At 55.3% G+C, this 27,377-nt stretch overlaps 1 protein-coding gene across 2 annotated transcripts in view; it reads right to left on the reverse strand.

The window, feature by feature from the left end:
* Nucleotides 1–27,377, reverse strand: part of AGAP3 (ArfGAP with GTPase domain, ankyrin repeat and PH domain 3) — a 213,067-nt gene that overhangs the window by 21,089 nt on the left and 164,601 nt on the right. Inside the window, exons 12-14 of one of the 2 annotated variants that reach the window (XM_039523629.1) lie at nucleotides 11,108–11,272; nucleotides 871–1,032; nucleotides 480–581 (exon numbers count right to left, since the gene is read on the reverse strand). In XM_039523629.1, the coding sequence (XP_039379563.1) occupies nucleotides 480–581; nucleotides 871–1,032; nucleotides 11,108–11,272 (429 nt within the window). The remainder of the gene's footprint in view (nucleotides 1–479; nucleotides 582–870; nucleotides 1,033–11,107; nucleotides 11,273–27,377) is intronic. The other variant, XM_039523630.1, reaches the window with a different exon arrangement.

Raw genomic sequence — 27,377 nt, forward strand, 5'->3', positions numbered from 1 at the left:
TTATCCCCATCTGCTACTGTGGGATTCTTATACCTTCCTCGGCAGCACCTGATGCTGCCACTGTCACCAGGTACTGGGCTAGCTGGACCTCTGGTCTGATCTAGTCTGGCCATCCCTACGTTCCTCAGCCCTGCTGTGGGGGTCGCTACAGTTAGAACTGACAGAGAATTTAGCAGTTGGGGCAGATTTTCACCAGGACAGCAAAAAGCTCCTTTCTGGCCCCAGGGCAACCCCTGGGCTCAAATGGGAGATGCTGGAGCTTCTCAACGCAATGGATGTCGGGGCTTTTAAACTCTTATGTTCCTGAACCTTTCTCAGAAAGCTTGGCCTGAGGCAGCCAGACACAGTCCGAAATTAAGGCCAGAAAGGCACTACCAGACCATCCCTGCACATCACAGGCCACTAAGCATGACCCAGCACCCACCCAGCACGCCAGCAGCCACAACAGGTCAAAGTACTGCAGCCCTCAAGAGACTGACCTTCTGCGTGCCAACGCCGAGCACGGGAGAGACCAAGGGCACCAGCAATGGCAGGGGATGGAGGGAGTTCACACTTGGGATGGGAAGTTCCAATCGCTACAGCTGGGCACATTTATAAGCAAATGAAAATAGGATCTTACACTGGCAGGAGTCTGACAGCCTCTCCTATGGGCCCTCCCAGGTTTGCCACTGGTGTCAGAAACAAACACACACATACCCAGAGCAGCAGCTGCCATGGGAGCATGGTCCCTGCTCCCAGCTGCAGGGGAGAAAGTGAGGGCAGACAAGCTGGGCTGGAAGTTCATTTCCATGGCAGGGCGGAGAGGTCAGGCTCCCCCAGGTACTACTGGCTGGCTGCGGCCGCCCTGGCAGGACAACAGACACTTCCTACCTTCTGCTGCTGTGCTGGGGCCGTCAGGGCGGGCTGTCCCTGTGCTCTTTTTCCTGCGGTGTTTCTTCCTGTTTGCATGAGGAGAAGGAGGCGGCTCCAGCTTCGGGCTTGCAGCATTGGACATGTTTGGGCTGGAGCTGAGAGCATCTGCGGTGCCATTAGCTATGGACAGAGAAAGACAGAGACGGCGACGTTTAGAGACTCCAGCACCACCATGCTCAGACCTGCCTGACTCCCTCCCACAGAGACAGCCCAAGACACCCCACCCTGCCCCACAGAGACTCCCCGAACATCCCCACCTGCTCCTGTGCCACAGAGACGCCCCGAACATCCCCACCTGCTCCTGTGCCACAGAGACTCCCCGAACATCCCTGCCTGCTCCTATGCCACAGAGACGCCCCGAACATCCCCACCTGCTCCTGTGCCACAGAGACGCCCCGAACATCCCCGCCTGCTCCTGTGCCACAGAGACTCCCCGAACATCCCCGCCTGCTCCTATGCCACAGAGACGCCCCGAACATCCCTGCCTGCTCCTGTGCCCCAGAGACGCCCCGAACATCCCCACCTGCTCCTGTGCCACAGAGACTCCCCGAACATCCCCGCCTGCTCCTGTGCCCCAGAGACGCCCCGAACATCCCCGCCTGCTCCTGTGCCCCAGAGACGCCCCGAACATCCCCGCCTGCTCCTGTGCCACAGAGACGCCCCGAACATCCCCGCCTGCTCCTGTGCCACAGAGACGCCCCGAACATCCCCACCTGCTCCTGTGCCACAGAGAAGCCCCGAACATCCCTGCCTGCTCCTGTGCCCCAGAGACGCCCCGAACATCCCCACCTGCTCCTGTGCCCCAGAGACGCCCCGAACATCCCCGCCTGCTCCTGTGCCACAGAGACGCCCCGACCATCCCCTCCTGCTCCTGGGCCACAGAGACGCCCCGAACATCCCCGCCTGCTCCTGTGCCACAGAGACTCCCCGAACATCCCCGCCTGCTCCTGTGCCACAGAGACTCCCCGAACATCCCCGCCTGCTCCTGTGCCCCAGAGACGCCCCGAACATCCCCACCTGCTCCTGTGCCACAGAGACGCCCCGAACATCCCCACCTGCTCCTGTGCCACAGAGACGCCCCGAACATCCCCGCCTGCTCCTGTGCCCCAGAGACGCCCCGAACATCCCCGCCTGCTCCTGTGCCACAGAGACGCCCCGAACATCCCCACCTGCTCCTGTGCCACAGAGACGCCCCGAACATCCCCGCCTGCTCCTGTGCCACAGAGACTCCCCGAACATCCCCGCCTGCTCCTATGCCACAGAGACACCCCGAACATCCCTGCCTGCTCCTGTGCCCCAGAGACGCCCCGAACATCCCCACCTGCTCCTGTGCCACAGAGACGCCCCGAACATCCCTGCCTGCTCCTGTGCCCCAGAGACGCCCCGAACATCCCCGCCTGCTCCTGTGCCACAGAGACGCCCCGAACATCCCCGCCTGCTCCTGTGCCACAGAGACGCCCCGAACATCCCCGCCTGCTCCTGTGCCACAGAGAAGCCCCGAACATCCCTGCCTGCTCCTGTGCCCCAGAGACGCCCCGAACATCCCCGCCTGCTCCTGTGCCACAGAGACGCCCCGAACATCCCCGCCTGCTCCTGTGCCCCAGAGACGCCCCGAACATCCCCGCCTGCTCCTGTGCCACAGAGACGCCCCGAACATCCCCGCCTGCTCCTGTGCCCCAGAGACGCCCCGAACATCCCCGCCTGCTCCTGTGCCCCAGAGACGCCCCGAACATCCCCGCCTGCTCCTGTGCCCCAGAGACGCCCCGAACATCCCCGCCTGCTCCTGTGCCCCAGAGACGCCCCGAACATCCCCGCCTGCTCCTGTGCCCCAGAGAAGCCCCGAACATCCCCGCCTGCTCCTGTGCCCCAGAGACGCCCCGAACACCCTCGCCTGCTCCTATGCCACAGAGACGCCCCGAACATCCCCGCCTGCTCCTGTGCCACAGAGAAGCCCCGAACATCCCCGCCTGCTCCTGTGCCCCAGAGACGCCCCGAACACCCTCGCCTGCTCCTGTGCCACAGAGACGCCCCGAACATCCCTACCTGCTCCTGTGCCACAGAAACGCCCCAGTCACCCTACCCTGCCCCACAGAGACAGCCCCAGACACCTCACCCTGTCCCAGAGACGCCCCAAACACCCCCACCTGCGTCCACCCATCAGAGATGTCCCAGCTGCCCCCCACTCCCCAGACAGGCCCTGGGACGCCCCACCCTGCTCCACGAGTCAGGCCGTGTCCCCAGAGGGAGGCGGGGTGGCTGTTGGAGCACACACCTAGGCCCTGCTCAGGCGCTCTGCCGCGGCTGGCAGCCATCACCAGGCCCAGCGCGGGACTCCTCCTCCAGAGGAGACAACTGGGCTGCCTCTCTCAGGAGCCCGAGTAGGATGGGCTCCAGAGGCTGCTGATACAGAGCTGAAGAAGCCGTATCCCCGGTAGCAACGCACCAAATTTATCCTCAATCATACTGTTCCTTACAATTAATAGCAGAATTAGAAACAATCAGGGAGCTGCCTAATTACTGTCAATTAGAGTGCGCTAATCAAGCTCCGCTCACACACACACATGCTGCCGCTGCACTCACCATTAAATGTCAAATTTCATTAGAGACCAGCAACAAAATCAAAAGCCTGACATTCAATTTCAGCAGCGCACACAGCACAGGCTTCCAATCAGCATAAAAATGCAGACTCCGGGGAAGGCAGCGAGGTGCGAGCGCCTCGCTCCGAGTTAACCCTCTCTGAAATAGGCTCCTGCCTCCTCTGAGGGCCAGGTGCTGGGCCTCTGCTCCGAGTCCGGCCCAACGCCCCCGAGAACCTCCCTCTCTGAAATAGGCTCCTGCCTCCTCTGAGGGCCAGGTGCTGGGCCTCTGCTCCGAGTCCCGGCCCAACGCCCCCGAGAACCTCCCTCTCTGCTGCTCTGACCCCCCCCCCCCGCGTCCCCTTTGATCTCTGGGCACTGGGCTGGAACTCAGGGGATCCGGTTCCACTCCGACCCTGCTACTGACCCCCTTGGGGACCTTGGCCAAGTTGCTTCCTTTCTCTGGGCCTGTCCCCGCATCTGTTAAGTGTGGTTAGACCAGGAGCTCGGCCCAGCACAGCGTGACCAGCGCTCTGCGGGACGGCCCCCATCCAAACAGCGCAGTACTGGCGGGATGGAGAAGGCTGGGACAGCCTCACGAGGTAACAGCCAGGGCCCTTTAACACTAGCTAGGATACAGCCCTGCGGAACACCCCTGGTCTGCCCTGGCTAAGGGATTGGGAGGGCCCCAAGCTCTGTCTACACTGCAGAGCCGATGCCAGCAGGACCCCTAGTCTGGACACAGCGTACACCCACAGAAGCGTTTCCGTCAGCACAGCAGTAACAGCACTTCCCTGAATGATGTCAGCGACGCTGACAGATGCCCTCGTCCATCGGGAGAGCTGTCAGTCAGGGGTCTGGCTTTTACACTCCCTGACCAGCGGAGCTGCGCCAGCCTAACTTGTACGGGTTGCTCAAGCCCTGGTATAAAAGCGTCTCTCTCTCTAGTGTCTCACGCTCACCCCCAGTGGAGACGCACAGTAGCTGGGGGTTTCTGCCACCAATTATCCACAGGGAAAGAGTTCACAGAGTTGACAATTAAGGCAGCTGAGTCTAATAAACTGAATCAATTCCCCAAACCAACCACTCACACCAGGGCAGGGACATAGTTTCTTGGCACTGGAAATGGCTGCTTCCCAGACACAGGGAGGAGGTGCTGTGCTTGGCGCAGGCCCGAGACACACACAAGCTGGTTCAAGAATCCCTGGGCCTGGTCTACCCAGAATGCTGCACCAGTGTAACCAACGGTGCCCCGTGAACCCAGTCAGCTAACGCAGCACTGCTCTGTGCAGGGGCAATGGGCCCTGGCAGGGCAGCCTGCCCCTGGTACCTAAGCGGAGACAAACAGCTGAGTCACTTCCCTCCCTGCTCCGCTCCTGGTGCCTTGCTGCTCAGTGTGTTCCAGCACCTCCCCATGGGTAGCAGGTCTGGGGTGGGCATCTCCCAACATCCGCCCTGGTGGAGGAGGGTGCGAAGGAGTCTTTTAGCTACTTCGCAATGTCCTTAGCCTCCAAAACTCTGTCCTCCCTGCAGTGACCCTGCTGGTTCTCTTGCAGGCGCCTTCCTTCTGATTCTCCCAGAGACCGAGAGCCCTGGGCATCCCTGTGCAGCGGAGCCCTGTGGCACATGCAGGGAAGGGGACAGGGCTGTGTCCCAGTTCTCTGCTCCTCAGCTCACCTGGACCCCTGGGGCTGGCTTCGTGGATTTGATCTCTGACAGGACCCTTCCCCATAGCTCCCTTTCCCCCCCCCCTTTGCACAGCTGTGCCCAGTTGTGAGGCTGGTGCAGAGATGGCGGGATGCAGGAAAGGGAAGGCTGCTCTCCCGTCGTAACAGTGACCATACCCCACTGCTCTCTGGCTCTGGGCAGGGTCAGCCCAGAAAATGACCAGGAAAGTGGAACTGACCTGGTAGGCCGAGAAGGCTGCCCTCTCCCCAGTCCGCCTTGCCTGTTCTTGTCTCCCCTTTGGCTGGGTTACAGAGTATGAGTGAGGTTCTGTCTGTCCCACTAGAACCCGCTGGGTGGCCAGAGCGGTGGGGAGCTCCCTGCGGAGCAGACACGCACTCAGCAGCTCCTTCAGACACACAATTAGCTCTGGAGCCGAGATCTCCACCCCCTCCATGTCACCGTGAATTGGCAGCGACTGGTTCCCTATTTGTATCAATCTCGGGGTTACTTTGCATGAAATGAGTGGATTGCTCGGGGTGGCAGCAAGCAGAGGCGGCTCCGTCATGTGGAACACGAGCAGAGAGGCTGCCACGCCCCTCTGGGAGCTCCTGGACCAGCATGGGACGCAAAGTGACCTGCCCCCCCCCGAGCAACAGCATGTGCCAAGCACAGCCCCTGCCAGCCTCTGCAAGTGGGCTGACAACCCGGGCATGAGCCAACAGCCAGCAAGCCTGAGGGCAGGCAGGCAAATAGCAGCTTGCTGAGCCGCTCTAGCCTGTGACGGGGCCCCATACATCACCACAAAGGCACCTGGCTGGGGGGTGGGGGTAGATTCCATCCCAGCCCACCACCCACCTTTGCGTGTGTGTGAATTCCAGCACTGCCTGATCACCGGCCTACTAAAGAGAGCATGTGTATGCGAGGACGTGCACAGAGATGTTACAATGCTGAGTGGCTTGCCCACACACGGGGTAGGAGCCCTGCAGTATTGGGATGGGTGGCTCCCCCATTTCTTGGGGGACCCTGAGGGGTTGGGGTAGGCAGCACCCTCACGTCTGGGGGAACCCTGCGGTATCGTGTTGGGTGGCTCCCCCATGCCCAGGGAGCCACCTGCAGTATCGGGGTGGGCGGCTCCTCCATGCACGAGGGGATCCTGCAGCAAATGTCCAGGGGGACCCTCTGGCAAATGAAGTGTAAAAATATCATTAAGAAGACAAAAAAGAATTTGACAAACAGCCGGCCAAAGACTCAAAAAGTAATAGCAACAATTTTTTTAAGTAGGTCAGAAGCAGGAAGCTGGCTACACAACCAGTGGGGCCACTGGACGATCGAGGTGCTAAAGGAGCACTCAAGGACAACAAGGCCACTGCAGAGAAACTACATGAATTCTTTGCATCGGTCTTCACAGCTGAGGATGTGAGGGAGATTCCCACACCGGAGCCATGCTTGTTAGGTGACAGATCTGAGGGACTGTCCCAGATTGAGGTGTCATTAGAGGAGGTTTTGGAACAAATTGATAAACTAAACAGCAATAAGTCACCCGGCCCAGGTGGTATCACCCCAGAGTTCTGAAGGAGCTCAAATGTGAAATTGCAGGACTGCTCACTGTAGTCTGTAACCTATCATTTAAATCAGCTTCTGTACCAGATGACTGGAGGAGAGTTAATGTGATGCCAATTTTCAAAAAGGGCTCCAGGGGTGATCCAGGCAATTACAGGCTGGTAAGCCTGACTTCAGTACCGAGCAAACTGGTTGAAACTATAATAAAAAACAAAATTGCCAGACACATAGATTAACATAATTTGTTGAGGAAGAGTCAACATGGTTTCTGTAAAGGGAAATCATGCCTCACCAATCTACTAGAATTTTTTGAAGGAGTCAACAAACATGTGGACAAGGGGGATCCAGTGGACATAGTGTATTTAGATTTTCAGAAAGCCTTTCACAAGGTCCCTCCCCAAAGGCTCTTAAGCAAAGTAAGCTGCCATGGGATAAGAGGGAAGGTTCTCTCATGGATCAGTAACTGATTAAAAGATAGGAAACAAAGGGTAGGAATAAATGGTCAGTGTTCAGAATGGAGAGAGGTAAATAGTGGTGTCCCCAGGGGTCTGTACTGGGCCCAGTCCTATTTAACATATTCATAAATGATCTGAAAAAAAGGGATAAACAGTGAGGTGGCAAAATTTGCAGATGATACAAAATTATTCAAGATAGTTAAATCCAAAGCAGGCTGTGAACAGCTAGAAAGGGATCTCACAAAACTGGGTGACTGGGCAACAAAATGGCAGATGAAATTCAGTGTTGATAAATGCAAAGTGATGCACATTGGAAAACATAATCCCAACTATACGTATAAAATGATGGGGTCTAAATTAGCTGTTACCACTCCAGAAAGATCTTGGCGTCATTGTGGCTAGTTCTCTGAAAATATCCACTCGATGTGCAGCGACAGTCAAAAAAGCAAACAGAATGTTGGGAATCATTAAGAAAGGGAGAGATAATAAGACTGTAAATATCAGATTGCCGCTATATAAATCCATGATACACCCACATCTTGAATACTGTGTGCAGATGTGGTCACCCCATCTCAAAAAAAAAATTGGAATTGGAAAAGGTTCAGAAAAGGGCAACAAAAATTATTAGGGGTATGGAATGTCTGCCATATGAGGAGAGATTAATAAGGCTGGGACTTTTTAGCTTGGAAAAGAGACGACTAAGGGGGGTTATGATAGAGGTCTATAAAATCATGATTGCTGTGGAGAAAGTAAATAAGGAAGTGTTATTTACTCCTTCTCGTAACACAAGAACGAGGGGTCACCCAATGAAATTAATAGGCAGGTTTAAAATGAACTAAAGGAAGTATTTCTTCACACAACACAGACAGGGGTGGCTCCAGGCACCAGCGCAGCAAGCGCGTGCCTGGGGCGGCAAGCCGTGGGGGGCGGCCTACCGGTCGCTGTGAGCGCGGCAGTCAGGCAGCCTTCAGCAGCATGCCTGCGGGAGTGTCATGGAGTCCCCGGGCAATGCTCTGGAACTGCTCCCCACAAAGCCAGGCAGGACCCTGGGGAGCCTCCTCTCCCTCGGAGCAGCCTGTCAGCAGGGCAAGAAGCTCCCACGGCTTCACCTCCTGGGTCTCTCCTTGGAGCATTCAGCATCCTCTGCCCCTCCGTGCGCTTCCCACAGCGAGTCCGCCCAGGCGGGGTCCTGGGGGGGCCACAGGGTCCTGCCCCCCCACTTCGCAGTCAGACGTGACTCTCAGCCAGCCAGTAACACAGAGGTTTATTAGATGACAGGAACACGGGCTAAAACAGAGCTTGTAGGTACCGAGAACGGGACCCCTCAGCCAGGTCCATTCTGGGGCCCAGCGAGCCAGACGCCCACGTCTGCCCTCACTCCTCGTCCCCAGCTGCTCCAAACTGAAACTCCCTCCAGCCCCTCCTCTCTGGCCTTTGTCTCTTTCCCAGGCCAGGAGGTCACCTGATCTTTGTTCACCTTTCGCCATCCCCTTGCAGGGGGGAAAGGCCCCGGCCATTTGCTGCCAAGAGACAGAGTGTCGGCCATTTATGCACACTGGAGACTTAAGAACTGCATAGGGGAAACTGAGGCACTCACACAGTATTCAGAGGAAACATTAAGAACAGTCCCACTTCGTCACAGGGAGGTCCACCAGTCCCGCGGCTTCAGCGGCAATTTGGCGGCGGGTACACTGAAGGCGCAGGACCGGCAGATCACCCACAGAACCAGCACTGAATCCGTGTGACCAGTGGACCGCCCGCAGGCATGCCGCCAAAGGCTGCCTGACTGCCGTGCTTGGGGCAGCAAAAAACATAGAGCTGCCCCTGAACACAGAGACAACCTGTGGAACTCTTTGCCAGAGGATGTTGTGAAGGCCAAGACTATAACAGGGTTCAAAAAAGAACTAGATAAATTCATGGAGGACAGGTCCATCAATGGCTATTAGCCAGGGTGGGCAGGGATGGTGTCCCTAGCCTCTGTTTGCCAGAAGCTGGCAATGGGCAGCAGGGGATGGATCACTTGATGGTTCCCTGTTCTGTTCATTCCCTCTGGGGCACCTAGCATTGGCCACTGTCAGAGAGGATACTGGGCTAGATGGACCTTTGGCCTGACCCAGTGTGGCCCTTCTTGTTCTTACTGGGGCAAGCATGAGGAGACCGCTGCAGTACTGGGGTGGGTGGCTTCCCCATGTTGGTGAGACACCTGCTGTATTGAGGGGTCAGATCCCTTATGCCCAGGGGGATCCTGTGGTAGTGGGGGGAGCGGCTCCCTGTGCCCAGGAGTCACCTGCAGTATCGGGGTGGGCTGCTCCCCCATGTTCAGGAAGACACCTGTGGTATTGGGGTGAGTGGCTCCCTCATGTCCGGGGGGAGCTCTGCGGTATTGGGGTGGGCAGTTCCCCCATGTACAGGGGGGACTCTGTGGTATCAGGGTGGGCAGTGCCTCCATGTACGGGGGAACCCTGCGGTAACAGGGTGGGTGCTCCCTATGTCCAGGGGGGACCCTGCTGTATTGGGGTGGGTGCCTCCATGTCTTGGGGGACCCTGTGGTATTGGGACCCTGCGATATCAGGGGGCAGCTCCCCCATGTCCGGGGGGGACCCTGCAGTATCGGGGAGCAGCTCCCCCATGTCCAGGGGGGACCTGCGGTATCAGGGGGCAGCTCCCCCATGTCCGGGGGGGACCCTGCAGTATCGGGGAGCAGCTCCCCCATGTCCAGGGGGGACCTGCGGTATCGGGAGCACCTCCCCCATGTCAGGGGGACCTGCGGTATCAGGGGGCAGCTCCCCCATGTCAGGGGGACCTGCGGTATCGGGGGCAGCTCCCCCTTAAAGGGAGGGCACGGAGGGGCTCCGCGGTGGGACGGGGCCCTGTGTGGCTGTGGGTGCCGTGGCCGGCCTGGCTCTCGCTCGTCGGCTGCTCTGGAGCGAGAGGAGCGTGGGAGCTGGCCCGGCCCTGCTCAGTGTCCGACGGGGGGCGGGGGAGCGCGAGCACATTAATGCTCAGAGCTGCGCCCTTCCGCTCCCGTCGCCTGCGCTGCCCCATCAGCAGTAACAGTCTGATTAATTCGCTTCCAGCAGGGAGCTGATGGGGCCAATGATGGAGCCGCTGCATCAGGCGCGCTGAAATTGATAGTTTTTCACAGTTACAAATGAGGAGCCTCCTCAGCTGCAAATGGCGCCCGCACAGTCGGACTCCGGTAATGATCATAAAGAGGCTCTCTTTAAACTGCGAAAGCCCCTGGGACGGAGCGGGGGGGCGGCTGCCGCGCTAATGAGAACGACAAGGGGGCGAGCAGGCATGGAAATGGCTCCTCCACTCTTGATGTGCATTTAACTGCTTTTTTAGTGCGGCGGCAGCGCCAGGAACGAAGGAGTGATGGATGCAGCACAAAGGCATTTATTTTCCAATTCGGCAAAGTGGCTACGTTGGGAAATGTATGAATTATTTTAATTCACTCAACTGTCCTGAACCATCGTGTGAGTGTGTGGGGGGGAGTACACAGCCCGTATGTATGAGAAACAGGTCTTCCTCCGACTCACTTCCCTCTCCCCAAACCTGGGGTCTGGGGAGCAGTAAAGCGAGGGGGACAGGGAGGAGAGAAGACAGGGGGAAGAGCCCAAGCGCAGGGAGAACGGCGCTGGCAGCGTGGGGTGGGCAGAGGGAGCAAGGGGCATCCTCTGCAGAGGGAGCAGGCCCTGGGTGAGCGACAACCCAGCACAGCTGCAGTCTCAGTGCGCTTGGCTCCCCAGCACAGACAGGCGACCGGCCCCAGTGCAGCGCCCACCTCCCCACAGTGTCTGCTCCTGAGAGCGCTGGCAGGGCGCTCGGTGCCACGCTGCCGACAGGGCACGGCTCCTGCAGGTGGCCCGCACGCCCCTCCCGCCCGCAGCAGCTGAGCGACGCAGGTGAGGGAGAGGAGCGAAGGGTACTCACGGGGGTTGGGGCAGCTGCCGGGGATCACCACAGCCTCGTTCCACTGGTCTGCGCTGGAGACGGAGTAGGAGCGCTGGTGCAAGCCGTCCGGCTTCGAGCTGAAGCCCACCAAGTTGATGGAGCGTTCGGAGTGCAGGGAGGTGCTGCTGGTCGAGTGAGGGGCACCTGCAAGACAGGCACAAGCTCAGCACCAGGCTGCCCCAACGGCACAGAAAAGTGAGTCAGACGCCCGTTCGCCAGCCGGGCCCCACAGCACGTCCCAGCCGGGCCCCACAGCACGTCCCAGCCAGACACCCCAAAACGTCCCCCCAACCAACACGTCCCAGCCGGGCCCCACAGCACGTCCCCCCAACCAACACGTCCCAGCCGGGCCCCACAACACGTCCCCCCCACCAACCAACACGTCCCAGCCGGGCCCCACAACACGTCCCCCCCCAACCAACACGTCCCAGCCGGGCCCCACAGCACGTCCCCCCAACCAACACGTCCCAGCCGGGCCCCACAACACGTCCCCCCCACCAACCAACACGTCCCAGCCGGGCCCCACAGCACGTCCCAGCCAGACACCCCAAAACGTCCCCCCAACCAACACGTCCCAGCCGGGCCCCACAACACGTCCCCCCCCAACCAACACGTCCCAGCCGGGCCCCACAACACGTCCCCCCCCCAACCAACACGTCCCAGCCGGGCCCCACAACACGTCCCAGCCAGACACCCCAAAACGTCCCCCCAACCAACACGTCCCAGCCGGGCCCCACAGCACGTCCCAGCCAGACACCCCAAAACGTCCCCCCAACCAACACGTCCCAGCCGGGCCCCACAACACGTCCCCGCAACCAACACGTCCCAGCCTGTCACCACAACACGTCCCCCCCCAACCAACACGTCCCAGCCGGGCCCAACCAACACGTCCCCCAACCAACACGCCCCAGCCGGGCCCCACAACACGTCCCCCCCACAACCAACACATCCCAGCCGGGCCCCACAGCACGTCCCAGCCAGACACCCCAAAACGTCCCCCCAACCAACACGTCCCAGCCGGGCCCCACAACATGCCCCTCCCCAACCAACACGTCCCAGCCGGGCCCCACAACATGCCCCCTCCCCCAACCAACACATCCCATGACACGTCTCCCTCAGCCAACATGTCCCAGCCAGGCCCCACGACACATCCCAGCAGAATGACAGGCTTCAGAGAAGGGCAACACCCCCTTGAAGAGAGATTGACACAACTGGGATCATTAGCTCAGAGAGCGGACGTGAGACAAGCCTATAAAATAATGACCGGCCTAGAGACGGGAGAGTTTTCTCCCTGATTCACAACCCAAGGACAAGGGGATATGCCATGACATTCAATGGCGGGAAACGCAAAACCGCAAACAGGAAATACTTCAAACAACGCGTGATTAAATGGTGGAACCTGGTGCTACAAGGAGTCACTGACACCAGGAATTTAGCAAGCTTCGCGGAGAGATGGGATGTTTCTACTGATCACACCAATATCCAGAGTTCAGTAAATACTAAACGCGGCTTTGGAAGGGAGCCAAAATCTCCTATTTCAGGGCTTTAACCCAGGGCTATTAAGGGTGGGGCAGACTGCCCCAGGAGAGATTAGCCCACATCTGCCCACTGCAGGGTGCTTCTGATTTCCCCAGAAGCATTTGGGGCTAGCCCCGGATATTGGATGCAGGAAGGGGAGGACCAGAAATGACCAGGCTAACGGGTTCCCAAGCTGCCAGCAGGAGAGGCTCTGGTCAGCTGCACTCCCTGCTGGGGAGGAGTCTCAGGGAAGCCATAGAATCATAGAATATCAGGGTTGGAAGGGACCTCAGGAGGGATCTAGTCCAACCCCCTGCTCAGAGCAGGACCAACCCCAACTAAATCATCCCAGCCAGGGCTTTGTCAAGCCTGACCTTAAAAACCAATAAGGAAGGAGATTCCACCACCTCCCTAGGGAACCCATTCCAGTGCTTCACCACCTTCCTAGGGAAATAGTGTTTCCTAATATCCAACCTAGACCTCCCTCCTCCCCTGGCAAGGACTGGTGAGCGCTGAGGTGGTTTAAAGCTACCTTTGCCACCCTGTTCCTTTCTGGTCCTGGGCTGAGGCCTCCACTGCCAGATGTTGACTTGCATCCGACGAAGTGGGTATTCACCCACGAAAGCTCATGCTGCAAAACGTCTGTTAGTCTATAAGGTGCCACAGGACTCTGTGCTGCTTTCACTGCCAGAGTGCAGCCTTGAGTTCACAGGCTTCCCCTCCGTTCACCATAACCCACTGGGTGGGGCCCAATCCACGGTCACCTGGCCCTGCACAACTGGGGACAGCTCCCCTCAAGAACCCGCGCACAGCAGCCCCCACAGTTGCTGGGGCTGGGGGCTGTGTTCAGAGTGCTAGGCAGCCTGCCCTGGCGCCAGAGCCTGTCTCATCCCAGGTCGAGATCTTGGAGGGGCTGAGAACAGCTGAGCCATCCTGGGGTCAGCAGTCACTGGGCTCCAAAAGCCCAGAGCTCCTGGGAGACGAGGCATATCCCAGTCGCTGCCTGACATTTCCCCATTTTCAGAGGTGTCCCGCGAAAGCGTCTCTCTGTCACCAACAGAATTCGGTCCAATAAGATATCCCCTCCCCCACCTCGTCTCTCTAATTCTCAGAAGGGTCAGTAAGTAGCAGCAGAGAGTTCTTGGGCAAGGAAAGCCAGGCGGGGTGGCATGAACACACCTCTGGGGCCCACAATTTAAGAATAATGTTGACAAATTTCAGAGGGCTCAGAGAAGAGCCACAAGAATGATTACAGCACCACGACCCCCTTCTGACAACAAAAATTACTACAGGACCCCAGGAGACCGAAGCCTGAGCCCACCCGAGCCCCGCTGCCCTGGGAGCAGGGGGGTGGCCAAAGCCGAAGCCCAATGGCTTCAGCCCCAGACAGGGGGACCTGTAACCTGAGTCCCACGGCCTTGGGCTTTGGCCCTGGGCCCCAGCAAGTCTAATCCTGGCTCTGGCAACCCTATTAAAACAGGGTCCCGACCCACAGTTTGAGAACCGCTGGATTACAGGATTGGAAAACCTGCCTCCTGGTGCTCACAGATTCATAGATTCTAGGGCCAGAAGGAACCATTGTGATCATCTAGTCTAAACTTCTGTAGAGCACAGGCCCTAGAACTGCCCTGAATTAAACTCAATCTAGCTTAACAAAGACTCAACGAATTCTGTCTCTTGGCAGGGAGTCAGACTAGACCAGGTATCTCAGCCTTTGATACCAGGGACAGGCTTGCTGCCCTCCTACGTGTCAGGAAGATCTCGGGGGCCGGCACTGGTCCACGGAGGGGTCATTGAGAAACACTGGACTTGATGACCCTGGTGGTCCCTTCTAACCCTGTGGTTCTCTGACTCCATGAAGGAGAAGGTTGGGGGTGAGCTGATCACAGTACCTACATGGGGAACAAATACGTGCTCAGTCCAGCAGACGAAGGTCTACCACCATCCAGTGGCTGGAAGCTGAAGCTAGACAAATTCAGAGTGGAAATAAGGGGCAAGTTTTAACTGAGAATCATTAACCACTGAACCATCTTCCCAAGGGCTGTGGTGGATTTTCCATCCCTGGCAACGTTCACATCAGGCTGGGATGTATTTCCACATGACGCGCTCTCGTCCAAACAGGAATTCATGCAGGGAAGTCTTGCAGCCGGTGTTACGGAGGAGGGCAGACTACCTGATCAGAGTGGCTCCTTCTGGCGTTATAATGTAGGAGAGCACATGTTGAGCGTCTGGTCCTCGAGAGACAGCCGCTGCCAGCAGAGTGCCAAGGGGGGTCCTGCCGCCAGGACCAGGGGTGGAGATTCGGTACGTCTACACTGCAACAGAACACCCGCGGCTGGCCCAGGTCAGCTGACTCGGGCTTGCGGGGCTATGAAACTGCTGTGTCGGCATTCGGGGGGAGGCTCCCCCAGCCCGAGCCCAAACATCTACACTGCCATTGTATAGCCCTGACATGGGCCAGCCGCAGTGTTTCACTGCAGTGCAGATGTACCTGGGAGGCTGCCCCCTGGCCAGGGCAGGGGGAGCCTTTGGGGGCAGCAGAAGTGCCTGTTCTTATGCTTCTTCTCTTTTCTATAAGCCCTGAGCCCCCCCAAGATCTGGGAACCAAACCCTGACCTGCGAGCCCCATCTGCTCCCGAGGCCAAGGCTCAATACATACAACCTCCCGAGGTCCCGTCCAACCCTGATATTCTATGATCCTCTGCTTGAGCCCTACTAGCTGTTGTGTGTCCCTCACTCGAGGCCCTGCGCTCCGGCCAGGGTCCCATGCCATCTGCGATCCCATGGCCACAGGACTGGCTGCAGCACCCAAGCTGCCATTCATCAAATCCCATTTCCAATCCTTCGCAGATCCAAAGGAAACATGGCCCAAGTGTCTGCAGACAGCCTGAAACTGCAGCTCGGAGCGGCCTGGCCTGCCCCAGCTCCAAACGCAGGGATGCCGGGACAGCAGGACATTCAGCAAATCCAGCATCCGAGGATTGCAGCATGTTTACTTCATTCAAAAACCACAGTGTTCATTTAGATGAAGTGGCCGCAGAACTCCCTGTCTGCCACCCTGAACACACAGGTCAGGGAACTACCCACAAACCTTGCCTGTGACGGCTGCCTGCCCACGCCAGCTGCAGCCGTGGTGCCCCTAGGGCCAGTGCTCCCGTCTGACCCACTCCACAGCCTCACTGTGCCAGTGCCGCTGTTCCCGGAGCCCTGCCCCCTGCAATGCGCGCACAGCGAGTGATCGGCCTGGCTGCTGCGCACTCCCCCTTCCCTCCCCTCCCCTCGTTCAGCGCCACAGAAACACGTGTAAAACCATGACACTGACTTTGCCTCTAATTAGCCCTTAATTTACAAGACACACTTGGAAGGGTAATTAGCTGGCACTCGGCTCCTGACGGCAGCATCCATCTCCACTCCTTCCCCTTGGGGGAGGGGGCCTGCTGGTGGTAGGAGCAGGGAGGATTCTATCTCCCTGTGGGCTGGGGACATGCTCAGAGGGGAGCCTGCCGTCCCCACGACACAGAGCAGTTCCTCACACAGCTCCAAGACCCTCCTCTCCCCAGACACAGCCGGACCCCAGCAGGGTGCCTGAGAGGAACCTCCCCAGACACAGCCCCCACCAGTGGGCCTGGGGACTCGAGATTAGCTCCCCACCAGGCAGTCCCCAGCAGCAGGTCTCCAGCGCCTGAGCTGAGAGCCCCTGCCACCCCACTCCAGGTCAGCGTGTCTGTGATTGCCACCTCTCTAAACAGACAGGAAGCCAAAAGCTTCCGGGGCAGAGATTTGCTGCAAATCAAACACCAGGTATTTCATTTCATTATTAATTGTCCTGTCTTTATTCCAGAGTCTGTAACTGGCTCTGCACTCAGCCCACGCTGCCAGTTACTCACCCATTCCCTGTGGCCATGTATCTAGTCCCCTCTAGGTGGGTAGGCACCAGTGCACTTGAGACAGTGTGGAAAACACCCCCCCACAACCACGCACGGACAATACAGCTCACAGAACCACAGTCACTGTACACCGTAACTATTTCTTCTCCTCTGAGTGACGTCTGTACACAGACGTTCCATGGCTGGCGGTTCCCACACAACGACCCTCGCTGAAGGGGAGTACCGAGAGTCTAGTGAAACAGCGAATGTAGAACAGTCCCGCCAGGCTCTTGGCCTCCTTAGATGCCTCGACCGTGGCACAGTGTTGTGCGGATGGAAGACCAGCTGCCACTTTACAAACGTCCACGAGTGGGAGATTTCTGAGAGCGGCTACTAAAGCGGACTGAGCTCTTGTCGAATGTGCCGTGCCTCCGAGGGGGATATTTACTGGCCAACTCACAGCAGAGCCTGCCACAAGATGAGATCCCAACAGAAATTCCTTGGGGTGAAACATCTTCATCTTTAACCTTCTCCCTCTGTGCTGTACGAAGTCGGGGAGATTTCCTAAAGCATCCAGGCCTGTCCAAATACAATGGAAGTGCTCTACCTACCTCCCAAAATGTAATTTTTCTCCATCTTTATTTGAGTGAGGTTTGTGGAAAAATTCTGGTGGCTGAATGATTTGGTTCAAATGCAATTCAGAAGCCGCGTGAGGTAAGAACTGGGGGGTGGGTTCCAGGGTATCTTGATGGAAGGTGGTGTGCGGTGCCTGTAATTCTCCCACTCTTCTGCCCGAGGGTATTGCCGCAAAAGGACATTCTGATGGAAAGGCAGAACAAAGAGCAGGTAGCGAAGGTGAACCCACGAGACCTCGCAGAACTCCATTTCCGTCCCAGGGAGCCACAGGTTTCCTTATTGGTTACCACAGGGTGAGGAAAAAAAGGACCCCCCCACCCCCACCCATCTCTGGGCTGGGGAATCACTGAGACAGCCACCACATGGACTCCCAGGGAGCTGAGTGACAGGCCTGGGCTCTCTGACTCCAGGAGGGAGTGTAGCATGACTGGATCCCAGGAGCTGAGGGAGACAATTGACGCTGATAAGCCCATATTGAGAATCTCTCCCATTTTGCTAGCTAAGCAGATCTTGGGGAGTCCCACCTCCTATGTCTGAGCATAGTCCGCCCTTCTGAGGAACAAGCTCTCTCTGACAGAGGCAGCCGGTCAGCATCATGCTGTCAAGTGGCGAGTTGTGGGATATGGATCCAGGATCTGTACCTGCATCTGAGTGAGAACGTTCAGAGGCAGTGGTAAGGTTATGGATGGCTGAACAGATAATATTTGGAGATCTGAAGACCAAAATTGCCTGGGCCAGGCTGGGGTTATCATAATTAATTCGGCTGCCTCCTGCTTGAGCTTCCTGAGTGTTCGTGCTATGAGTGGAGTTGGGGGACAGGCACAGTAAGTAGCCCCGAGGACCATGAGATTAGAAATAGGTCAGAGATGGATCCTGGGCTCTGTCACCCTCTAGGGCAGAATCGATGACACTTCCTGTTCCTCCTGCTGGTACAGGGGGAAACGCCTCTTTAAGAAGGTGGACTGAATCCCCTCTTCTCTTCCTGGTGACTCGTAACTGCTCAGGCTGCCTGCCAGGGAACTGCAGTCCCTGCAAGGTGAACAGGTGTCAGGGAGCTGTCGTGAAGTCCACCAACATTCCACAGTGGGAGCAGGACCCTGCTTTATCTTGCGGGTTTCGGTAAAACATGGCGGTCATGCAGTCTGTCACCACCTGAACAGAGAGGCCTTTGGGCTCCGCCTGAAAGACTTCGCATCTCAAGTAGGTTTATGGAGAGAGACATTTCTTGAGGGAACCACACAGCCTGAGTCTGCAGGTTGTCTCTAGGCGGTCCGCATCCCAAGGAAGATACGTGTGTGTCACTGGTCCCCAACAGACGGGGAGGAGAACAGGAAACCCCACTGCAAACTTTCGCTGGGTCCATTTCAACGACTGCAGGACCTTTGGTTGAACATGCACCTGCATGTGCAGGTGATGTTTGACAGGTTAGTGTACTGACCGAGCCCAGCTCTGTAAGCGGCGCATGATCTTACCAAAGTCCTGGTGCTGGCACGTGAGTGGGCACAGAGAGGGAAGAGTGGTTGAAGTGGTTGAAATCTTTCTGTTGTGGAGTCTAGCATAGTCCCAATAGACTCTCTTGTCTGGGCTGGGGGTCAATACTGGTTTTTCTTTGTTTATTACCAGTCCCAAGTGTGAGAACAGAAGAAGAATTTGATAAATGCTGTTTTTTGTACCTGTTGCCACAAGCTTCTGCAAACCAGCCAGTCGTCTAGATAAGGGAACACCTGGATTCCCATCCTTCTGCTGTAGGCTGCTACTACAGCAAAGCATCTATTGATAGTGCCCTCTCCAACCACAAACCTCAACTATCTTCTGTGTGACAGATAGGTCACAATATGGAACTACGTGTCTTGAAGACCAAGAGCAGAGTACCAATCATTTGGATCTAGGGATAGTATGATAGTGACTAGAAACACCATCCTGAACTTGATCCTTCTGCAGAACGTGCTCAACGGGCATAGATCCAGGATAGGCCAAAGTCCTCCCTCCTTTTGGGGATGAGGAAGAACCTAGAATAAAACAACTTCCCTTTAAGAGAGGAAAGGACCTCTTCTATTGTTCTGAGAGCTAGAAGTGACTGGACTTCCTGAGCTAACGCTTTCATGAGAGGGGTCCCTGGTGAGGGTGATTGAGACTGAAATGTAATAGCATATCTCACCTCTACAATCCGGTCGGTGGTGAGAGTGCTCCAGAAATGGCAGAAATGGGACAGATTAGAATAGGTAGAATAGGTAGTTCCTTCCAGAACCATTGGTGAACTGCTCCTATGAGAGCAGTCAAACCTGCTGCCTCAAAGATCCAGGAGGCAGGTGAGATGAACCGGCAGCAGGTGCAGAGGATTTCTGCCTAAGAAACATCTGCTGTTTCTTGATGGATTTGTTTGCTTGTATAAGCAACGTGCCTCTGGTCAGGCTGTGGCTTGTACTGTTTACATGTGGGAGCAGCCAGAGACCTGAAGGTTCCCTAAAATCTCTGAGTAAGTGCAATGCCTCATCTGCCTACTTGCTAAACAGATGACACTCTTCAGTGGTTATTTATACCTTCTTATATGTCCCAGAGCAATTGAGCCATAAAGCCCTGTGCATTGTAATGGACATTGTCCTAGATCTAGATGCTTTGTCTGCTGTGTCAAGGGCCACCAGAAGTGATGGTCTTGCGACCAGGTGACCCTCAGCTATCACAGCCCTGAGCTCGTCCCTCAAACTCTGTGACACGTTTTCCAAAATATTTCAACACACAGTCCCAATTATTTCTCATATTTAGTCAGTACAGTTTGATAGTTTGAGATCCTCAGCTGTAAGCTTGATTTGGAGTAATCTTTCTGCTAGAGTGGCTGGGCTCATCATGGGCTCTTTATCCGTTCACGTAGATCTCTGTTGTCCCTGGCGAGATCCTTCATTGGCTAGTGCTACAATCAAAAAACCTGGTACAGGGTGGGCGAAGAATTGTTCGAAACCACTGAATGGTACTTGATAGCATCAATCAACACCCTTTGATATAATGGCCAAGGAAACCAGGGTTTGCCATAGTAATTTGGCTGGGCCTAACAAGCCCTTCTTTATAGGAAGGCCATTTATTTGGCGTATGCAAGCTGGTCAAGCCAAGCCACAGTGTTCCTATCAACAAAGTTCAAGGCACAAAGACCTCCAGGAAGTTGAGTCATTTTGCAGTTTTCAACAATGTGTGTCATGGTTGGTGGCTGCCCACACGGACATAGTGGCTGTCTCTAAAATGGCACCAAAATTCAGCTGCAGCACAAATTCCATGTCTGGTACAAAACCGGTTCAGAAGGCTCCATTGCCTTTGCGGTAACTCAAATGTTGACGTTGATGTTGAGTGGGGTCAGAGATAAGATAATTATTTGTCACTTTCTCTATGGCCCATGAACCTCGCCATGTGTCTGCTACTGTAAATCCCTCGCCCTCCCTCAGAGGAAGACCAAACCACCTGGCACAGGGATGTGTGAAATGTCTCAGGGCCTGTGCTGGACCTGTGGCTGTCCTGGACCATCTTCACCGCTATTTCTAGAGTCAAGGCCACTCTCCTCATTAGGTCTTGGAAGGCCTTGTAGTCATCAGGATTGGGTGCCGACAACTCAGGAATCACCATCTTGCTGGAGAAAGAGGAAGAAACCTGCACAGGAATAGGGTGTTCTGCAGCCTGCGCTTCCTCATCAGATGGTGAGACATTAATAAGAGGTTCCATCTACTGTGAAGGAGAAATATCCTTCCGTACTGGTTTAGGAGAGTAAGATCTTGGCCTAGATTAGGTAGTTGATACCAATGGCACTGCCCCAAAGGCCCCAGTAGCTCAGGGCTATTGGTATGTAAATGGGTCCAGTGACCAAGGAGAAAGCGACCATGGTTCTCAGTTTCCGTAAGAGCCCTTATATCTCCGGTGGTAATTAGAGGCAGTCCTGGACTTTTGTATCCCGGTAGGAGGGTCAGAACAACGTCAAATGAACTCTCTATGTGTCCTCTTTCAATCTTGAAGAGAAAAAGGAGTTTTCCTCATGAAGAAGTGGAGCTGTTTTTCATCCATAGATCCCAAGGCCAGAAGAGACCATTGTGATCATGTAGCTTGACCTCCTGTATAACACAGGCCACAGACCTGCCCCAGAATAATTCCTAGAGCAGATCTTTTATAAAAACATCCAGTCCTTATTTAAAAATTGTCCGTGATGGAGAATCCACCTCAACCCTTGGTAAATTGTTCCATGGTTAATTACCCTGCCTGGCAAAAATATACACCTTATTTCCAGTCTGAATTTGTGTAGCTTCAACTTCCAGCCATTGGATCATGTTAGAGCTTTCTCTGCTGGACTGAAGAACCTGTTATCAAATATGTGCTCCCCAGGTAGATCCTGTGACAAAGTTCCTCCTCTACCTTGGTGGGTCCTGCGCTTATTGGTGGATTTGCTCACCTCACAGATTCACCCTGTGGGTTGGGAAACAGCCCAGAGACCTTCCCCTCTGGGAGAACCCACAGTCCAGGTCAATTCCTCCTGTGTCTGATCAGGAGTTGGGAGGCTTGGGGGGAACCCGGGCCCACCCTCTACTCCGGGTTCCAGCCCAGGGCCCTGTGGACTGCAGCTGTCTAGAGTGCCTCCTGGTACAGCTGCGCAACAGCTACAACTCCCTGGGCTACTTCCCCATGGCCTCCTCCCAACACCTTCTTTATCCTCACCACCGGACCTTCCTCCTGATGTCTGATAACGCTTGTACTTCTCAGTCCTCCAGCAGGATGCCTACTCACTCTCAGCTTCTTGCACACCTCTTGCTCCCAGTACCTCGCACACACTTCCTCTCCTCTGGCTCCCTCTGGCCTGACTGGAGTGAGCCCTTTTATAGCATCAGAGGGGCCTTAATCAGAGTCAGGTGCTTAACAGCCTCACCTGACTCTTAGCAGGTTAATTGGAGTCAGGTGTTCTCATTAGCCTGGAGTCAGGTGTTCTCATTAGCCCCTGCTCTGGTCACTCAGGGAACAGAAAACTGGTTATCCAGTGGCCAGTATATCTCCCTTCTACTACTCTGCTGTTCCCAACTGGTCTGGATCTATCACAATACTTATAGACTATGATCCAGTCACCCCTTAGCTTTCTCTTTAAGTTAAACAGATCGAGCTCTGTGAGTCTGTCACCATGAGGCGGGTTTGCCAATACTTTACTCATTCAGATTAAAGAGGCTAGGACTCTTCAGTTTGGAAAAGAGGAGACTAAGGGGGGACATGATAGAGGTATATAAAATCATGAGTGATGTTGAGAAAGTGGATAAGGAAAAGTTATCTACTTATTCCCATAATACAAGAACTAGGGGTCACCAAATGAAATTAATAGGCAGCAGGTTTAAAACAAATAAAAGGAAGTTCTTCTTCACGCAGCGCACAGTCAACTTGTGGAACTCCTTACCTGAGGAGGTTGTGAAGGCTAGGACTATAACAATGTTTAAAAGGGGACTGGATAAATTCATGGTGGCTAAGTCCATAAATGGCTATTAGCCAGGATGGGTAAGAATGGTGTCCCTAGCCTCTGTTCGTCAGAGGATGGAGATGGATGGCAGGAGAGAGATCACTTGATCATTGCCTGTTAGGTTCACTCCCTCAGGGGCACCTGGCATTGGCCACTGTCGGTAGACAGATACTGGGCTAGATGGACCTTTAGTCTGACCCGGTACGGCCTTTCTTATGTTCTTATGTTCTTATTCTTGTGGCTCTTCGCTGAACCATCTGCAATTTATCAACTTCCTTAAATTGTGGACACCAGAACTAGCCCCAGCATCCCAAGAATGGTGCCACAAGTGCCAAACACAGAGGTAAAGCAACCTTTTATCCCTACTCAAGAGTTTCCCGTTTATGCATCCCAACCACAGTATCGCACTGGGAGCTCATGCTCAGCTGATTGTTCTTCTCCAGAGTCACTGCTGCCCAGGATAGCGTCCCCCAACCCACTCTCGCTGAACAGCCTGGAATCTGAAGAGCAAGCCTCTCATGGTACTGGCAATGACAAAGGTACCAGGGTCGGTACTGGGGGAAGCTCTTTGGTGGAGGCCAGTGAAGGAGACTCTGCTACTGGGGAGACAAGGAACTCAGCGCCGGTACCGAGGCTGATGGTAACCAAGGGCGGTACTGCATGATGACTCTCAGTGGAGCCTTTGACACTGCTGAAATCGGAACCGCTATTATCAGTACAGGAGTGGTCTGTCCCAAGGCCATCGGCACCGGGTGACCAGAGTCAGCCAGTCTGGTCTCAGCACACGCACTCATGGAGCTCTGGGAGCTCTCTCTTTGCCCTGTGTACCTTATGCTCCTTCCGTCTTCTGTTGCAAGGAAATTTCTGTGGCTCAGAAGGTATCACGATGGCCACAGCAGTCTGGTGCAGCAGGGGCAGTTCCCCTGGAGATGGCGTCTGATGTTTCTGCCCTGGGCAAATCAGCATCAGAGGCTGGGTGCATGGACCTTTCTAGAAGCAGAGTTTTAAGGCAAGATTCTCTCACTTGCCAGGCCCTCTTTGAACATGAGTTACAAAAGGGACATTTGTCAGCAATGTGCCCCTCGCCCTGGGAAATGGGGCAGTTTAAATCTTAGAATATCAGGGTTGGAAGGGACCTCAGGAGGTATCTAGTCCAACCCCCTGCTCAAAGCAGGACCAATCCCACATTTAACAGCATCCCTGCCTCACAAGACAGACAGTTCTTACATCCTGGGGATCTGTGCTCAGTCCTGGCAACTGCAGGGCCACACAGTACCCCAGGAAAAGGAAACCTGTCCTCCCACAGGCATGGGAACGCTGGGCTGTGCTCACAGCTCATCTCCTGATGGCTGGCAGGTCGGGAAGGATGAGGACAGAGTGCGGGTTCAGTTCCAAGGCTCTTAGGTCCACAACAAGATGACTCATTATCTCCCCAGTGCAATGGAGCCAGAGCCTGTTGCTGAGCGGACGACCCAGCACTTCAGCCTGTAGGGGATCAATACCCTGGACGTCTGAAAGCAGATGCAGCTGGAGTAGCCTCACTGCTGACTTCCAGCACCTCCAGGACCTATGTAAGTGAGCTGAGCTGGGTGAGAGGCACCTGGAGGTGGCCGTGTGCCTGGTGTGACCTGCTCGGTTCTGCTGCCAGCCACTCCTGCCTGTGCAGGCCCAGTGGAATAGACCAGAGAATCCTTGGCTCTGTTACTGCACGAGGCCATCAGGATGTACCAGCCTGTCCCCCTACCCTGGGCTACACAGGTGCTACGCACAGGAGGCAGCTCCCTGCTTCTCCCCGTGCCAGACAGAAAAGCAGCTGGATTGACTGTTATTTCTATAAGTTCAGCCATTGCCAGGCAGCATCTGAGACAAAGCTGGGACCCTTCACAGACCTTCAGTCTCTGTGAGGGGCCACCGCTGTGCGGAGGATGGGAAGACCCTGACTCCCTTCCGTGGGAGGGGAAGACCTGACCATGACAAGACGTCATGTCACATCCCCATCTCCAGTCCCACAGCTCAGACCCTCAGCATCTCCTCCTCTAAGCAGGATACTCCCATGGCTGTGGGGGCCAGGAGATCATCAACTGACACACACGAGCCATCCTTGCACAAACGCCAACCCGGAGCCAGACCCCACATCTCACGGGAATGCTCAGGACCCACACGCTCAAACCGTGTGGGACCCCCCAGCACCACCGGACTCTTGCTGGCTCGATCACAGTCCCCGGCAGAGCAAGCTGGGCCAGCTGAACCAGGCTTCACCTCTGCAGGTGGGTTTCCGCCTCAGGCAAGCGCCGCCCGGGCCACACGGCTAACAGGAGCACCCAGCGAATGCGAACAAAATGAACTTCCAACGGGAGACTGAACTTGTTGCTTCGGGGCTTACGACTGTCTGACTCAGAGATTGGGAGACCTTTGGGGGAGGCGGGGCAGGGGCAGATTATGCCATCTCTGCTACAGTAGGGCCCTTGAAGCTCCCTCTGTGGCTGCTGGCACTAGCCGCTGCCAGAGCCAGGCTCCTGGGTGCGCTGGGCCTGGGTCTGCCCACGACAGACGGCTGTGGGGGAAAGATCCTGGACTGGGACTCCAGGGAATTAGATTCTCTCTGGCTCTGCCACAACCTTCCTTTGTAATGCTGGCAAGTCACTTACACCAAACATTGCCCAGGCACCGCTCACGGTGTGTTGCTTATTTTCCGGATGCCCAACATGTGGCACCCGAGGCCACATTTACAGAAGAGCTTATTGCTCCCGACTGCAACCAAAGTCAATGGGTATGGCCCACGGCCGCTGTGCCACGATGCACCATGCTAGGCTCCCTCTCGCCCCACATCCCTCCTTTCCTCACTGCCTCCTTCCCTCCCCCTGGTTAGCTCTGCAGGGCACAGCTACTTTACTGTTCTAACAAGTAGAACGTGAATCAAGTCCCAGTAATTATCTCTAATTAGGGTTAGTGATTACAGTGCTGGGTCAGAGCAAATCAGCCTCTGGGTTTCCGTCAGGGAGGGAGGCGAGAGAGGAGGGGAGCAGATGCCAGCAGCTCCAGCGCTTGGGTTCCTCCGGGTCAGCACGCCCCTGCGCAGATTGCTAATGGCTTTGCCAGCAGGTGCAGGGCAGGGGCTCAGTGTGGGGAATCTCCTGTGCCACAGAGCGAGAGTGTGACACAGACAGAGCAAGAACATGGCCCCTGGTACCCAGCCCCGTCCAGCATGGGGAGGGTCTAGGGCCCGTGTGAGAGCAGGCCACCAATGGGTACTCAGAAAAACTGGGAAATAAATTAAAAAGTGGTAGTGAGCGTTTGTACCTGAGCAGAGCGACCCCTTGGAAGCTATTGCACAGTGCTGTGGGGTCCGAGCAGCCACTGGACAGGCAGGGCTGAGCCTCCAGGAAATCCAGACTCCAGCTCTGCCACCCCTGGCCAATGGTCACATGTCCCCGGAGTCTCCAGCCCGACACGTCCCATTCAGAATGCGGAATGAGACTCTCACCACAGTAACCCATCTCTTAAATCAGATTCTGCACCAGATGACTGGCAGATAGCGAATGTGAGGCTGCTTTTTAAAAAAAGACTCCAGAGGTGATCCTGGCAATTACAGGCCTGTAAGCCTAACTTCAGTACCACACAAATTAGTTGAAACTATAGTAAAGAACAGACTTATCAGACACATAGATCAACATGACATGTTGGGGCACAGCCAACATGGTTTCTATAAAGGGAAATTATGCCTCACCAATCTACTAGAATTCTTTGAGGGGGTCAACGAGCATGGGGTGATCCAGTGGATATAGTGTACTTGGACTTTCCGAAAGCCTTGGACAAGGTTCCTTTCCTTAAGCAAAGTAAGCTGTCATGGGATAAGAGGGAAGGTCCTCTCATGGAAGTCAAATCCTAGTGAGGTAAATAGAAAGGAGCATAAACACTGCCAAATTAAGTGTAAAAATGTAATAAGAAAAGCCAAAAACGAGTTTGAAGAACGGCTAACCAAAAACTCAAAAAGTTATAACATAATGTTTTTTAAGTACATCGGAAGCAGGAAGCTGCTAAACAACCAGTGGGGCCCCTGGACGATCGAGATACAAAAGGAGCGCTTAAAGACAATAAAGTCCTTGCGGAGAAACTAAATGAATGTTTTGCTTCAGTCTTCACGGCTGAGGGTGTTAGGGAGATTCCCAAACCTGAACTGGCTTTTGTAGGTGACAAATCTGAGGAATTGTCACAGATTGAGGTGTCACTAGTGGAGGTTTTGGAATTAATTGATAAACTCAACAGTAACAAGTCACCGGGACCAGATGGCATTCACCCAAGAGCTCTGAAGGAACTCAAATGTGAAATTGCGGAACTAACAACTATGGTTTGTAACCTGTCCTTTAAATCGGCTTCTGCACCCAATGACTGGAAGATGGCTAATGTAACACCAATATGTAACATACAGAGCACAGTCAACTTGTGGAACTCCTTGCCTGATGAGGTTGTGAAGGCTAGGACTTTAACAGCATTTAAAAGAGAACTGGATAAATTCATAGAGGTTAGTCCATGAATGGCTATTGGCCAGGATGGTAAGGAATGGTGTCCTTAGCCTCTGTTTGTCAGAGGGTGGTGATAGACGGCAGGAGAGAGATCACTTGATCATTACCTGTTAGGTTCACTCCCTCGGGGGCACCTGGCATTGGCCACTGTCGGTAGACAGGATACTGGGCTAGATGGACCTTTGGTCTGACCCAGTACGGCCATTCTTATATTCTTATGGGTCAGTAACTGGTTAAAA

Source organism: Mauremys reevesii, linkage group 2, assembly GCF_016161935.1.
Source record: "Mauremys reevesii isolate NIE-2019 linkage group 2, ASM1616193v1, whole genome shotgun sequence".
Lineage (NCBI taxonomy): Eukaryota > Metazoa > Chordata > Testudines > Geoemydidae > Mauremys > Mauremys reevesii.